Source organism: Columba livia, chromosome 1 (assembly GCF_036013475.1).
Source record: "Columba livia isolate bColLiv1 breed racing homer chromosome 1, bColLiv1.pat.W.v2, whole genome shotgun sequence".
In the NCBI taxonomy this organism is placed as follows: Eukaryota; Metazoa; Chordata; class Aves; order Columbiformes; family Columbidae; genus Columba; species Columba livia.
The window spans coordinates 198,769,644-198,785,390 of NC_088602.1; the positions used below are offsets into that span (position 1 = coordinate 198,769,644).

At 38.1% G+C, this 15,747-nt stretch overlaps 1 protein-coding gene across 2 annotated transcripts in view; it reads left to right on the forward strand.

The window, feature by feature from the left end:
* Positions 1-15,747, forward strand: part of RSBN1L (round spermatid basic protein 1 like) — a 47,788-nt gene that overhangs the window by 19,684 nt on the left and 12,357 nt on the right. Inside the window, exons 3-5 of one of the 2 annotated variants that reach the window (XM_065049158.1) lie at positions 2,714-2,974; positions 3,293-3,357; positions 15,558-15,695. In XM_065049158.1, coding sequence (XP_064905230.1) covers positions 2,714-2,974; positions 3,293-3,357; positions 15,558-15,695 — 464 coding nt within the window. Of the gene's footprint in view, positions 1-2,713; positions 3,358-15,557; positions 15,696-15,747 lie in introns of both variants that reach the window. The other variant, XM_065049157.1, reaches the window with a different exon arrangement.

The following is a 15,747-nucleotide window of genomic DNA, read 5'->3' on the forward strand; positions in this document are numbered from 1 at the left end:
GGAATCCCCATTCCTTCTGACTTCTGTGTTTTTAGGCTTTTTTCCTCTTTAGTGGCATTAGTAACTCAGATCCTCTGTGTTTAGAGACAAAAGGCTGCCAGCAAATATTTATTTGGTTCCAAATTGCATGCACCATTTTTGCAACTTCTTATGATCTGAGAAAGTGTATACTGATGAAATTCAATACTTGATGTATGTGTAAATGCCATAACCCTTGTAGTCTGTGATCGAAAGTAAAACGAGTCTGTATTATTAAAATATTTGCATTTAAAGCTGAACAGGAAGTTTCTTTTCAAGCTGTAAGGAGGACTCTGTTGGATACCAGAAGAAGAATTATTTTCATTCTGTGGTTAAGAGCTTTTTTTCCCTTCCAAAGGTTTCATGGAAATGGTGTGAAAACAAATAGGGAATGATAAATGTTCTTCATTTTAAAAATGTCTCGGTGTCATCCCTCTTAAGAAGGTTTTGAGCACTTGTGTAGGTGTATAACAAGTTAACTAAAACGTGGTCTTACAACTGGTTTTGAGTGCAAGCCTTTTTGGATGTACTGACGTGAACTTTGAGTAAGTTGACACTGATGTACATTCTGCCTGCCTGATTTTAATAGTGTATGTTACATTTGTTGTTGTTTCTCTCTTAAAAGCATCGCAGCTTTTGAGACCATGGCTTTGCTCTTTTTGAGTGCTATTTAGTGGCTATTAGAACAGAGTATTTTGGTTGGAAGGGGCCTACAATGATCATCTAGTCCAACTGCCTGGTGACTTCAGACCTGACCAAAAGTTAAACCATGTTATTAAGGGCATTGTCCAAATGTCTCTTAAACACTGACAGGCCTGGGGCCTCAACCACCTTTCTAGGAAGCCTGTTTTGTAGTTTAGTAGTTCTGTCACTTTAGAAGTGTGATTTTTCTCCATACCTGCATCTGTGAAATATATTGATAGATTTAAAAAAGCCAGCCACTGCATACTACATGAGGAGTTGAATGAAATTGATTGTTAATCTGTAAAACTTCTGAGAAGATGTAATCAAAGGCAGGGAATAGGACAGATTGAGACAGGAAATCACATAATCTTCCTTCTCATACTACAGGAACAGAGGTCAACAATTTCTGAGGTAGTTATGCACAGATACAGGTTCATACCCATAGTTTCTGTAAGTTCTTCACCTTTCAGCTGGTGATAATGGAGTGTAATGTAGTAGCTGGATGTTCAGCAAGGTTCTATAGACACTGATCTTCAGTCGTAAGGTTTTCTTTGGTGATTATAGACATACTGAAGTACGAGAGAGCAATATAGCTGTTGCCATAGCAAATAACTAATTGCTTTAAACATAGAAGTTGTATTTTGTTGCCAGTTTTATTACTGCTGATTGTAGCCCAGTGAATATAAATTTCCATCCTTTCCCTGCTATGCATGGAGTCCCAGGGCTGAGTGACCAGTCCCCACAAAAATCTCCGTTTGAGAATAAATGAAGTGGGTTGACGGGTAATCCCCTCTTCCCCTGCCTCACCTTGCTGCAGCATTCAGTGCTGGAATGTCGTATGTTATATATTAGTCTAATATACTATCTGGAGTTGTTTGACTTCTTTATGATATACATCAGTGTAGTGACGAATTTTCATGTTTGGAGTGAAAAAAATTTTAAATAGTAAGTTAAGCATTTTTAAGAGCTTGAAATACCGATAGACTCCTGGATACTCTCTAATTGTGTATTCCTGCAGTCAGGAGGACGGAAATATTGGCTATTCTGTAGTCCATATTTTGAAGTTTGGATTGAGATTTCTAAGCCTATAATACAGAACTTCCCACTGTCATAAATTATTTATTTGTTTTTATTTCCAAATGGAACTGGTGCGGCAATGACACCCCAGAATGTGAGCAGCAAGTGGTTTTTGTCAGGTGATGACATTTCACCCAAGTACCTTGGCACCCTCAATGAACTATTTTCAGGACTTCTCTTAGGTTGAGGTTGTTGGTTGTTTACATTTGGCATCACTTGAACGTGTTACCCCCAAATGAGGACCTTTGGCTTTAGGTCATTACAGTTTGTTTTCAGTTCAAGTTCCATACTGTATACACATAAAACTAATTTCTGTTTTGTGAGAGTTTGGTTTTTGGTGATTGTTTGGTGTGTGGTGTTTTTGTTTTGTTATTTTTAACAAGTAGGGGGTCCGTTTTCGGATGTTTCCACATGTATTTCAACCAAGTTTATTTGCTTCTGGAAGAATGACCGTGTAAAGCCATTTGCCAAGGAAGGTTCTGGCAGTGGCATCTTGTGAACAGCTTGCTGATGGTGGTTGATAATCATTGGCTGTAAACCCTTTGTTTGGCAACGTTTGTTGACAGCTGTTGTATAATGTTTCTGAACTTTCTGGAATAGTAATTGCTGATGACCAGTTAAAGGGTATGATTAAGGATTGTGACTCATCATGAAAGCAGCCTTGGGAAACTTGTTTTTCTTGTGATTTTTTTTTTTTTTTTCTTTCTTCCTCTTCCCTCCCCCCTTCCACCCGCTTCTTATTTTTTAGTCAGAATGTGAACGTGGCAGGTGTCTCTTACTGCTAATTTTCAGTAAGATACACATTGTGACCCTCTGTATTGATCTCTGGTCTTTGTAGGCCATAATGAGAGTTTCGGTAACTTCAAATCCTGATCTTTAAATACATATTTTTGTATGTGAATATACTTAAGAGATCTTCTTTTCCTCTCAACAGGTGGGAAGGAGAAACCAAAAACCAATGCGGAAGAGCTACAGATTAAAAAAGTGAAGAAGAAAAAGAAAAAGAAACATAAAGAGAATGAGAAGAGGAAGCGTCCAAAAATGTACAGCAAATCCATTCAGACCATCTGCTCAGGATTGGTTTCTGATATTGAGGATCAGGAAACCAAAGGCATCATAGATGGTCATCTTAAGGATTTCAATGGGAAAAATATGGATCCCAAGAAGGACTGTGAGTCCAAGATACCAGAGAACAGTGAGTTTCCATTTGTCTCGTTAAAGGAGCCACGGGTTCAAAATAAACTCAAAAGGTTGGACACATTGGAGTTCAAACAGCTGATTCATATTGAGCACCAGCCTAACGGAGGTGCATCAGTTATCCATGCCTACAGTAATGAACTCTCCCACTTATCTCCTGTGGAGATGGAGAGATTTGCAGAAGAGTTTGTGGGTCTGGTTTTTAGTGAAAATGAAAACTGTGCAGCTTACTATGTAATGGGTATTGTTCATGGGGCAGCTACTTATTTACCTGACTTTTTAGACTACTTTTCATTTAATTTTCCCAATTCACCAGTGAAAATGGAGATTTTGGGAAAGAAAGATATAGAGACAACGACTATGTCAAATTTTCATGCTCAGGTAAGAGGTTATACATTTTACTTTCTAAAGTCATATAATGGTTTCAAACAACTGTGAATGGGTTTTTTAGTTACTATTAGCTGTGCTGTGTGGATGATGGAGAAGACTAGAAGCAAGGGAATTCTTTTAAGTTAGCTCTGCAATATTAAATATAAGGAGTCTAATAACTGAGACAAAGTTGGATTTTTATGGGGGAGGGGAATTATTTGCATGTGAATGTGTGTAGGTTTCTTTTGATTTTTTTTCTGTAGCTGAAGCTTAACCATGAGTTTTGGGGTGTTAAATGATTTAGCTGCGGCTGTCTGGGTGTCTGAGCTGTAGCTTATCTGTATGAGCTTCTTCGTAAAACTGAAATGCTTGAATACCTTAGAACAATGTTATACATAAAACCTCTTATAGGGCACAGTTAATTAGTTTCATTTGTAGTTTGATGCTTCTAAACCCATTCTTAAAGGAGAATTTGATGGTGGTTAACGTACTTACTAATTCGATCCTTACCCCTTCGCATTTCACCCCAGTTGTATTCTCTTAAAAGCTGTTAAGTTACGTGGCAAACTGTCAGGTATCTTTTGCATATCTCTTTTTTTGATGTTTGTTTTCCATAGAAAACTCTTAACAGGTACTGATTAAACATCACCTCTGCTGTTTATTAACTTGCCGTAGAAGATACATTACTGTTGCATATAAATTATTTCTATTTCACGTCTTTTAAAGTTTTTTTGGGGAAAAAAAAAATCTAACTTAGATTGTCATCTTGGTGATGAGGGCATTATGTAAAGTCTGTACAGATATTCTGAAACTATGAAGAAACTCAATCCTGGTTTTCATTTTATCAACTTCAACTCACAATTGCCTGTTTAACTCCCTATTTGTGAACTTGGATGTTGTATGGAACACCTTTAAAATATTTTAGTCTTCAGGTTTTAGACAATAACAAGGAGTTCAAGTGTAAGTTATACTGTCAGCTTTTGATGAAAAACATGCTTCTGTTTGGCTACATGAACATTTGCATGGAATGCTCTTGCCTTTATAGACAAATTTCAGGTGTGTGTTATTCAGAAGGATGTACAGAACTGAAGTATTGCTGCAGGAGAGCACTTGCATTGCTGCTTAAGAAAATATGCACTGCCATTGAATATGAATATTCTATGAAATATATTCACTACTTTTTTTTTTTCAGTATGTAAACTGAGTTACTAATAGTAAAAGTCACAGAATATATTATGGGCAGCTTCTCTGCCCTATGTCCTTTTATATAAGGAAAGCTGGATCTGTCCTTGTAAGTGTGTTATTTAAGCTCAGCCTGTTATCTTGGGCAGCATTAATGGAAGCACAGCTGTGTGCTTGTATCTGCCCTAAAGAAATAGTTAAGAAAAGACCAAATTTTATTTTTTGTGAATTAAAACGGAATTATTTCACTGAAAGGATGGATTAACTTGGTATTGCAATGGTATCATCAATACCTGTAGTTAAGTTGATCCTGTGGTCATTGGTTTTGAGATTATAATTTTCCATTCTTCTCTAAGTGAAGCAGGAACAGAGAGACAATATAGTAGATGAAAGAAGCCCAACTGTGTTTGATGGCATTCCAATGGTCAGCTTCATAATCTGACTTTTTAATCTATATTTTACTTGACTGGAGGTTCAGTTCTGGTATCTTCTTTACCTTTGTTTTCTCTCAGTTTTTTGGTTGTTTTATGTATCACTTGTCAGAGTTTCATTGCTTGATAGAAAGCGATTGGCTCCTTTTATTTTTGCTGACATCACGGGCATAGTGCACATAAATAATGTATAGAGGCATACGCCAGACTTACTTATACAGTCTTCTGTGCAGCATTGCTGCTTCCTGGAACGTTTAAGTCAGTATCTTGGTTGCCTGGCTACTGATTCTATTTTTCCTTATTATTTCATTATTTTTGTCTTATTCTGGCTGCTGCTTTTGTCTTACTCAGGTGATCTGCTACAGTTGCAAGGTTTTGTTGCTATTATCCTTTCTGACTGGGATTTCTAGGAAGGAATATGAGAATCTCATCATCATAGTGCTCCTGTGTGAGAATGCTCATCCCCCAGGGATGTGACAGGAGCTTTCTGAGTCTGAGAGTTGTGAATTTTGTGGTTTTAACTTTCAACTGTATTTGTGTGTGTGTGTGTCAATTTGGTTCTAGATCTGATTCATCAGTACCAGTTACCTCTCTCTGTTTTCTGCCTCTACCTAACTTTATAAAAAGTCCTAAGCGATTGCATAACTTGTTATATTTTGTGCAGATTGATGACATTTTCCTGTCTCACCGAGTTCTTTGTGAAACTTAAAAGGTGTTTTAATGTGCTGTTTCATTATATTTCAGTGAAATTTTCAATGTAGTTTTCTGTTCCTACATTGCAAAAGCTTTGTGCTGCTGTGTTCTCTGTTGTCCTGAGCAATGTTTTGCAGTTGTTGTAGAGTCCCAGTTGAGAGGTGAGTTGTTTTCTGATGTCTTAAGTAGGAACTTAGTTTTATCAAGTCTGCTTTGACTATCTCAACCTTCTTTAGCCTTAAACTTGGGTATTGCATTGCTAATTTTCACTAAAACACTAAAAAGAGGCTCACTTCAGGATATAAGGGTCTTTGGTTGTTTTTGAGCATTGTAGCACTTGCCATCAGTCTGACAAATCTGAGTATTTGAAAAGATCTTAAAAAGTATTAAAACAACAACAAAAACAGACCAAACAAACCAACCCCAAGTAAAAAGGAAACATGAGCTATACCTTAAATTGAAAGTATTACAGAGTATTTTATAAAAGTTTTCCTCAAGTTGATTCTTCCAGTACTAATCAATAGTCTTCCACCTCGTGTTTAGCAGCAGATGAGTTTTAAGTAATTTTCAAGTAATTTTCAAGTCACTGAGTTATGTGGTAAGAGGGGATTCACAATAAGTTCTTTTGGTGAGATCAAAACTGTTTGAGTCCTCCTAAGTCTTCCTGGTGAGTCTGCATCTCTCGAGTAATTTACTTAGATTTCACAATTGTGGAGTTGAAGATGAACTCCTCTCAGCTTCCCAATATACCTGTGTCAGACCGAAGTAATACAGTCTCGCTTGTTAAGAGATTAGAAATGGGCAGAAGCTTGTAAGAATAGTTAGTGCAAATACAGGAGACAGGAATTTGTGTTGTAACTGATTCTGTCTCATCAGAATAAGCTTTTAAATTTTGGAGAGAGAAGGACTGGGGAGTTTTTCATCACATAGACTGGGCCAATGTTTAAGTACTTCTTGATTCTCTTTTTTTTTTTTTTTAGGTTAGTGGAACAGCTCAGTTTCTGGCAACTCTCTGTAAGGCTTAGTCAAGTGTTTCTATAATTGAGCAAATTGGAATTTGTTTGGGTATCCTTGTAGCTGGTAAGTCACTGTCCACTGTAGGTGCATCCGTGGGCTCCATCACTTGTGTAGATGGCAACAGCTGCATTGGTTACCCGATAGCTGTGAATCTTACTTGTCAGGCTCTTACGAGGATTTCAAAGAACGTAAATAATCGGCTTTTGCCACCTACTTGTGGCTTACATCACTTCAGTTAAGCTATTTAGTGCTGTTGAGGCAAATGCCTCTAATATTTTGAACCCATTACTGTGCCCTTATGCTGGGCAAACATGAATTTGTATTGCTGAAACCCCAAAGCACACACTTCATGTGTAACCATAATAATGCTCAGTGGATCCATTTTACTGTGCTTCAGTCTTGTCCCAGAGGCACCTTCTTAGTACAGTGAAGTAAAATGCTGAGCAATTCCTGTGCATCAAGACAAGATTGACTGTTTTTTAAGCATTCTGTGACAAATGCTTGTCTGACGTGTTTGCTGGAGATCTCTGTTTGATTCCAGACTTTCCAAAGAAATCTGTTGAACAATATCTTTTTCTTGTTTGTCTTCTTATCTTAATCATCCTGCCAGTCCTTTTCACAGGATCACAGAATGTCAGGGATTGGAAGCGACCTTGAAAGCTCATCCAGTGCAATCCCGCTGCTGGAGCAGGAACACCCAGATGAGGTTACACAGGAAGGTGTCCACGTGGGTTTTGAATGTCTCCAGAGAAGGAGACTCCACAACCTCCCTGGGCAGCCTGTTCCAGTGTCTGTCACCCTCACTGAGAAGAAGTTTCTTCTCAAATTTAAGTGGAACCTCTTGTGTTCCAGTTTGAACCCATTGCCCCTTGTCCTATCATTGGTTGTCACCGAGAAGAGCCTGGCTCCATCCTTGTGACACTCACCCTTTATATATTTGTAAACATTAATGAGGTCACCCCTCAGTCTCCTCCAAGCTAAAGAGCCCCAGCTCTCTCAGCCTTTCCTCATAAGGGAGATGCTCCACTCCCTTCATCATCTTTGTTGCACTCGACTCTCTCCAGCAGTTCCCTGTCCTTCTGGAACTGAGGGGCCCAGAACTGGACACAATATTCCAGATGCGGTCTCACTAGGGCGGAGTAGAGGGGAAGGAGAACCTTTGTCAACCTACTAACCACCCCTCCTTTTATTTTTTGATCTTTAGTGAACAAGGCAGACAGTTTGTCCTTTTCTTTCAGTGTTCTCTGTATTTGAAGATTGCTCAACAGCTCCTTTTATTCCGCTTCCTAGATGAAGTAATTTGAGTAATTTCAGTCTACCATTACACATTCTACCCTTATTGGTCTTACTGCTCCCCCCATATGCTCTCTACAGTCATCATTATTTTTTTTAACTACTGTACTGAGAATGGACAGTGTCTGCCTGGTGTATTGTGTCAAGCAGTATGAGAAGATCGCTTCAAGTGTCCTGCCAAGTATTGCTCTTGTTATCCACTCCTGCCCTTTGCAGAGCAGTTTGTGATCTGCTGTAGCTGCAGCTCCTGTTGAGTCACTCCCCTCTTTCTATTTATGCAGTTAATTATATATAAATGAGTGTAGTTCTTTGCGTTTATTCAAATTGAATTATATCCTGTGTATTCAAATCTGTTACCAAAGACCTTGTTAGTTTTGATCCTTCCCTGCAGTAGGCTTGCAGCTCTGTGTTACCTGCAGGTTTAAGCAGCATACATTGTGTTCAAAGGAAAGATCCTTGCTTTGTGCCACAAAATCGGTCCTTTCATGTTGATAGTTATGTGAACACCGACAAATGAAAACTGCCCACCATTTGCTCTTATTAGACCATGTTTCTGTAGTAGCTTTGAGAACATAATGCAAATGTCAAGTGTGTACTGGTCCTCTGAAAAAGCCAATCCTGTCGTAGAAAGAAAGGCTAGTTTGGCTTGATTGTATGTTGGGGTTTTTTTTTGGTGTGTGGGTTTTATTAACATGTCCATATTTATTAGCTTTTACCCTCTTATATACCAGGCAGTTAATACAGGAGTATCTAGCTAACTTTTTTTTCTGGAAATTGAAGCTAGGCTAAATGGTCTCTAACTCTTCTCTGCCTTGCTTCTCTTGACATTTCTTTAAGATGGGATATGTATTCTCTTCCAGCGTTCAAAAATCTGTTTTGTGTTTTGACTTCTCATTGATGTATTCAAGCTTTGTTTCTTTTTAGCTTACTGCCTTCATGTTTCAGGGTGTGTGAGGATACTCGTCATTAAGCCCATTCGATTTAGGAACAGTCACTTGTATTTTACACCGCTTAGTGTGCATTTAGACAAATTGCAGGAGCCCATCCAGTATCTGTTGCTGCTAAAAGAGAGCATCCCGTTTCCTTTTTTCCTTTCCCCGTTTCCTTTTTTCCTTTCCCCGTTTCCTTTTTTCCTTTCCCCGTTTCCTTTTTTCCTTTCCCCGTTTCCTTTTTTCCTTTCCCCGTTTCCTTTTTTCCTTTCCCCGTTTCCTTTTTTCCTTTCCCCGTTTCCTTTTTTCCTCCTACTCTGAAGTGACTTATGCTGTGCTGCTTGTGTTGACAGTGATGGACACTGGATGTTCAGATAAGTGTAAAGGAAGCAACACAGTAGTAATGATAGTTCATGTTTGTGTTGTGACTATTCAGATGGGTGAATGTCCTCACTTCTTAAAGTTCTGGACACAGAGTTCTGCGTTCCAGTTCTTTAGGCCCTTTTAATATCATCTTGTCTTTGCCTTGTGTAGCTCTTAAACGTTTATCTTTTGCAAAGAGTTTTTTGCCATTTACCCCTTTCCTAATTTGTGGGATCCTGCTTGCTTGAAAAATACTCATTTTTTTTCAGTATTTGAGGGGAATTACTGAAAATATTTTTCTTTAAAGGAAATCTGAAATAATTTGTTAGTGCTTAGTTTTCTTAAAGATTTGTACAGTGTCCTATTTCCATATATTGTTTAATTTTTCTGTGTCTGGAAAGAATTCTTTATACTGGAGCTATGTGTCTGGTCATTTGTGTTCCAGTGGCTTTCAGTAGTATTTTCTTTTCAATAGAGTCTGCTCCTTTTAAGCTCTTTGAATCTTGGTTAGTTATTAAAATAGGTTTTAATGATTCTTAGCAACTGTTACACAGGTTCCCCAAAGTATAGCCTCTTCTTTTTTTTTTTTTTTCCCTTTTGGATGATGAAAAAAATTGAATTTTAGCTTTGTTAAAGCATGTATGTTGGCCTCCCCCCTTTTTAAAAAAAAAAAAAAATCAAATAATCCATAAGGCTATGTGTAAGAGACTTCTTTGATGGATGATGGCAAAAAAATCACTTACTGAAGAGTATTGAACAAAGAACCGGTTCACATGGAATGACATTACAAATCTGCAACCTATGCTTATTTATTTTCCACTTACGAAAGAATTACCTTTCCAGATTGCTTCTTGACAGTTTCAGCCAATAAATATGAAATGGCGTTCTGTGTTGCTCTTGTTGGTCACTTATTCTGTATTAAGAAAATGCAAACCTAATTACAACCCTAGAGGTTTGTACTGGCAGTGTGGACAGGATCTGAGTCTGAACCTTGTCACAAATCTTCCTGAGTTATGAGAGCTTAGTAGCTGCTTTGCTTTTACAATATCTTTGTCCATGAAGATATCTAGTTGATGCTATTTTTATATGATTTTTTTAAAAATTCTTTATCAACTGCTTCACTGGTTTTGTGTCACCGGAATTCAGAGTAACAGGTCATCTTGCTTTCAAAAATGTCTGTCCACCCATTGTGTTATTTGAGGAATCCAGCTGCAGAGTGAAACATGTGAAGTGATACACAAACCACAGGGGTAAGAGGACACTGGTGGAACTCTAATGCAGTAAAAATACGTGGGGTTGCATTTCCAGAAGCTTCCAATTGGGAAACAGTATATTTATTAGGATTAAAGCTTTAATGGTAATGGATTACATTTGAATAATGCTAGAACTGTCAAGGCATCTTATTCTGATACCAAAACCCTGACTTAAGAAAAATAAGTAGTATGAAGTACTTGTGGTTTAAAATCACAAAGTAGCCAAGTAGTAAGTATTCTTAAGCTCAGAGTAAGTTTGAATATTTGTTCAGTAAAATTTTGATGCTTCAGTATTAGTTCCCATTTGGAACTGAAAATACACATAAGCTTTTAAGGTTTTCAAAAGAGCTGGCAAGGAGCAGAAAGCCTTTTGGGCACTTTGTCAAAATGTGCCGAATAAGAATGAACGCCACATTTCCTGTTCATGACTGTAGCATTTGAGATAACAGATTAGAGCAATAACAGCGAATGTGAAGCTAAGATACAAACGCGTTCATGCATTGCTTGTGCACTTGTGTGGTGACATGGAAGCCCACTATTCTGTCTGATCTCCCAGCATATTTTGATGGTTATTAATGTTTTTGTTGGTCTTTGAGTCTTTGTTTTGTAGGTTTCTTGAAATTGGTTCAGTGAGCTTGGGTTTTTTTTCTTTTATTCTGTGAGGGCTGCTTTTCCAGACTTCCTTGGTTCAAAGCTCAAAACCCAAGAGAAATCTAAACCTTTAAAATTATTGTATAAAAATGTTAGAACATCACTGAAAAAAAAAAACCCTCATGCTATTAAAAATAGAAATGCAGTTGTGACTTGCCCCAGTTTACATTTTGAAAATTAATCTTTCTCTGTGCTGTTCCTTCCAGTTTGTGTCTTTTTCAAACAGAAAATGGAAACGTTTAAAATAGCTTCTAAAATCTTTCCTATTTGTAGGATGTTGATGCTCATGTGTCTTATTGTTAGTATTACATATGTATTCAGGTTTAGTCCTCTTATAGACACCAAGACATTTATGCCGAAATATGTGCTTTTTAGAACTCCTTAATTAAAATTGAGCAAGTTACACTAGAAAAAAAAAAAAAAAAAAATCAATTGATGCTATACTAACCACAGAAGCAGATAATTCTCAAACTTTACTAATTCTGAATTCAGTGGTGGTTTTGCTGTCATAATTTTCCATTGCCTTTATGTAAGAGAATAACATAGGCTCCTTTTGTGTATTTTTTTAGGTGACATACTTCATATTTAATCTACATGAGAACAATGAAATTAGGCTATGTTGTATTTATTCAGTTATGTTTATATCTATTGTACCTGTCCATTGTATTATACTGCATTTAATTGGTGATTTGTTTTGGGGTGTGTGTGTATTGACTCTGATCATGTTGTCCCCATGGTAGAAGAACTGCATGTCATTGATTCCTCCTTTTATTCTGGATTTAGGTTGTTCCAGCTATTTATTTGAGCAAATGTAACATTCTAAAAACATAATCAGACTGTAACATGTAAAATTATGTTCAGGAAAATTACCTTATAAAAGGTGTATAATATTTGATTTGTGATCAGTGCATAATTTAACGTATAGAATTTGATGAAGTAGTACTGGATGTAGTACATCAGCATTGGTTTTGAGAGTTTAGAAATATTAAGAGGAATATTTTCCTATTAAAACAAACAATCAAACAAAAAAACGAAAAAAACCAACAACAACAAAAAAACAAAACCAAAACCAAACCAAAAACAGCCAAAAGATACTGACAGTAAAAAGAAAGGAAAATGTTGCTGTTATCTAACATGCCATAGCATGTATTTATTTTGTTGTTGTCTTTAAGAGGATTAGTTTTAGTTGTCACTGGTCAAACATTACTAGCAGGTTTTTGTATTTTCACACTGTTACTCGGTAGCAGTCTAATTTTGGGGTGAGTGAAAATTAACTTTGCTTGCTAGCTAGTTCTTCCCTCTAGGAATGACCTCACCTTTTTATATGTGTTTTTCTAAGATAGTGTCATTTACATAGCAACCCTTGATCTGAATCGAGGATTTAGGCTGCTGTAACTCAGTCCATGGGTGACATGAGACAGGAATCCCTCTTCACTGCCAACTGCCTGCCCTTCCAGGCTCCCTCCTGTTCCTTCTGGCAAAGCATTAGTCTTTATGACCTATGTCAATTCAACTCTTACTTATATAAATTAAAAAAAAAGAAAATTCTTCACGTAATGTGTGGATTAAAATCAGACCAGTTCCCTAAACTGGCTCCCTGTCCACTTTCAGAAGACCTCATACTAGCAGGAAAGAAGAGCATGGATTCAAATCACCAGCATGGATTTATTTTCTTTTTATACTGGGGCTGGATGGGTAAGAGTTCATTTTCTTCGTGGCAGCTGATTATGGGGCTGTGTTTTGGATTTATGACTAAAACTGTTGATACCACACTGGTGTTTTGGCTCTTGCTGAGCAGCCGTTGCCCAGTGTCAAGGTTTCTCTTTTCCCCGTTCTGGAGCCCTGGCGAGTAGGCTGGGGTGGAAGGGGACAGGACTGGGACAGTTGACCCAAGCTGACCGCAGGGATGTTCCATGTGATGTAACATCATGCTTGGCAATAAAAAATTGAGGGGGCTGGAGGGGGTGGTTTAGGTCTGGAAAGTAGCTATTGCTCAGAGAATGGCTGGGCATCCACTTGATGTTTTTCCCTCTTTTCTTCACTTATTAGACTGTCTTTATCTTGGCCCATGTGTTTCCTTGCTTCTCCTGTTCTTTCCCATGTCTCTCACTGTTGGGGGGGTGAGTGAGAAAGGGGCTGTGAGGTATTCAGCTGCTGCCTGGGGTTAACCCTCCACAGAGTTCTTAAACGCTCAAACATCTCGTTCTGTGTGTTTCCAGTGATGTGACTCTGAATATTGCCCTAGAAGAAACCACTCATCATGTTTAACTTTGATATTATCTTAGCATTATTTTTGATATTTCCCTTCTCCCCAAGCAGGATCCTGAAAATGAATCTGTTCTACCTGGTGAATGAGGGGAAAAGAGTTGATCGGGAGTGGGAGGACTGAATTGGGATGGACAAATAGTGTTGAAAAAAGTTGCATTGATTTTTTTTCAGTTTTAACTTTCAGTGACATGGTCTTTTTGGGAATATATAAGAAATTCGTAATTGAGCCACCTTAATCAAGGATTATATTGCACTGAAACAGTTTGCTGTGTGCTTCGCTACCAATGTCAAGTGACGCACGATAAGCCAGGTGGGCAAGTAGATCAGCTGAAAGCTTCACAGCCTCTCCTGTCTTCACTTCAGCCAGTATTTTTAGGGGAAGTTGTAGAGTTTTCAGTTGGAGCAATTCCACAACTAGTTTATCACATGCTCTGTGAACAATAGTGGTAGCAGAAGGAAGCAAGGGAAAAGGCAGAAAAATGGTTCCCTTTTAATCAGGGGTGTGGATAAAAACAGTGACTTAACATACTGGCCTGGAATGGTGGAATACTAAGCTACTTATGCCAGTGGAAGAACATCGTTTTGCATGGTAGGTTTGTCAGTAAACTGTGAGTAACAGATTTATGACTATCTGTAGCTTCAGAAAGTGGCTTTAGGGTGTTTTGGAGTTGGTCTATCCGGTGAGCCAGTAATGACGAGTGTTCCTTCCTTGTCCTGGTGCTTTAGTTGTCTGAGCTCCTGATGCTTTGTGCCAGTGCAGATACAGCTGAGGACCAAGCTGGCACAGATTCAGCAGAAATGAATGTTTTCTGATGATTTTTACAAAATTACTGGCTGTCAGTGCAAAAAAGGTACAGAAATGTATGATTGAGGATTTGGGGAATAAGGGAATACTACTGTACAGCCGTACTGCTCTTTTCAGTATGGCTGTGATGGCTTGCCCCACCACATTAGCTCAGACACTTTGTAAAATCCTACTTGTAGTCAGTCCTGCGTTTCTCGGGTGTGTATGATGACTGAGATGATCTGAAGGAGAGTATTTGGTTCTGCATTTCTGGAATGCACCTGGTTACATCAGTCTCTCTTCTCAGAAGAGCACAGCGTTGTTCCATGTTGAATGATTTAGTTCTGTTTTCAGGAACTGCTGCGAATTCTTGTCTGCGCTGCATCACTACTAGGAATTGTAATGGTCTGTTTGGGTGAGGACCATCGCTCAGCATACTTCATTTACTGTTTTCCTCTGGACATTCTGCATCCAAAGCAAGAAAAGAATAGAAAAAGAAGTATGCAAGAGCCTTATGTGGCTTGTGCAGTAATCCATCTGCTCTTCCCTCTGTTCTGATCTGGTCACGTCTCATCTACTAATACCACTACGTCTTTCAGCCTGTTAAATAGGAGATCCAAAGTGATCATCGTTAATTCTCATGCCTAAGTATTTTGTTGATGTAACATGATAGATCAAGCTATTGAAAAACACTTATAACTATATGTATTTCTGTTCAATTAAAAAAAATCATGAGAGTTGAGTGTCACAGTCCTTAAAACGTTAAGACAGCACAAAATGTGTTAGCACAGCACAGCAAAAATGGAGTAACTGTCATTTTCTCCCTCTCTGCTCTTTGAGCCTCATCATCACTGTCACAATTAGCTCCAGTTAATGTGCTCACATAGAGGCCATAGTGGAGGGGATGATTAGCAGAGGAAATGCATAGAGTTTAATCAGTTGTAACTCAGGGCTCTGCCTGTTACAGGAAAAAGGTAAAAATTCAGCTATACTTGAGTAATCCAGGTAAGAATCCTTATTTACTAGTTGTTGAGCAGAACATGTGTTAATAGCTTTTCACACTTCATACTTCAGAATATTGTGTTCTTGAAAGGCAAAAAAGAGTTAGTCTTACCTTCAGACTTACAAAAAACCTTGTATTTTTACTTTTGATCTTCAGTTAGAACTTCTGTCTTTGGTGATGAGTTCATAATAATTTACTTAATAATAATCTTAAGGATACTGAAGACTGTAGGACAAATATAATTCGGAAAACGTAAGCATAGAAGTTAAAGGTGCTTACTGAATGTAGATTCCGAGCCGTAGTAGACTCCTCGGGATAACTTTTGCTGTCATATTCTACTTGTAGGTAAAAAGAACATACTCTCACGGTACGTATAGAGCTGGCCCAATGAGACAGATCAGCCTGGTTGGAGCAGTTGATGAGGAAGTGGGGGATTACTTCCCTGAATTCCTTGATATGTTGGAAGAATCACCCTTCTTAAAAGTAAGGACAGAAGGGAATGGGTTGGGAGAAGGGGGGCAATTTACTGTCTAGT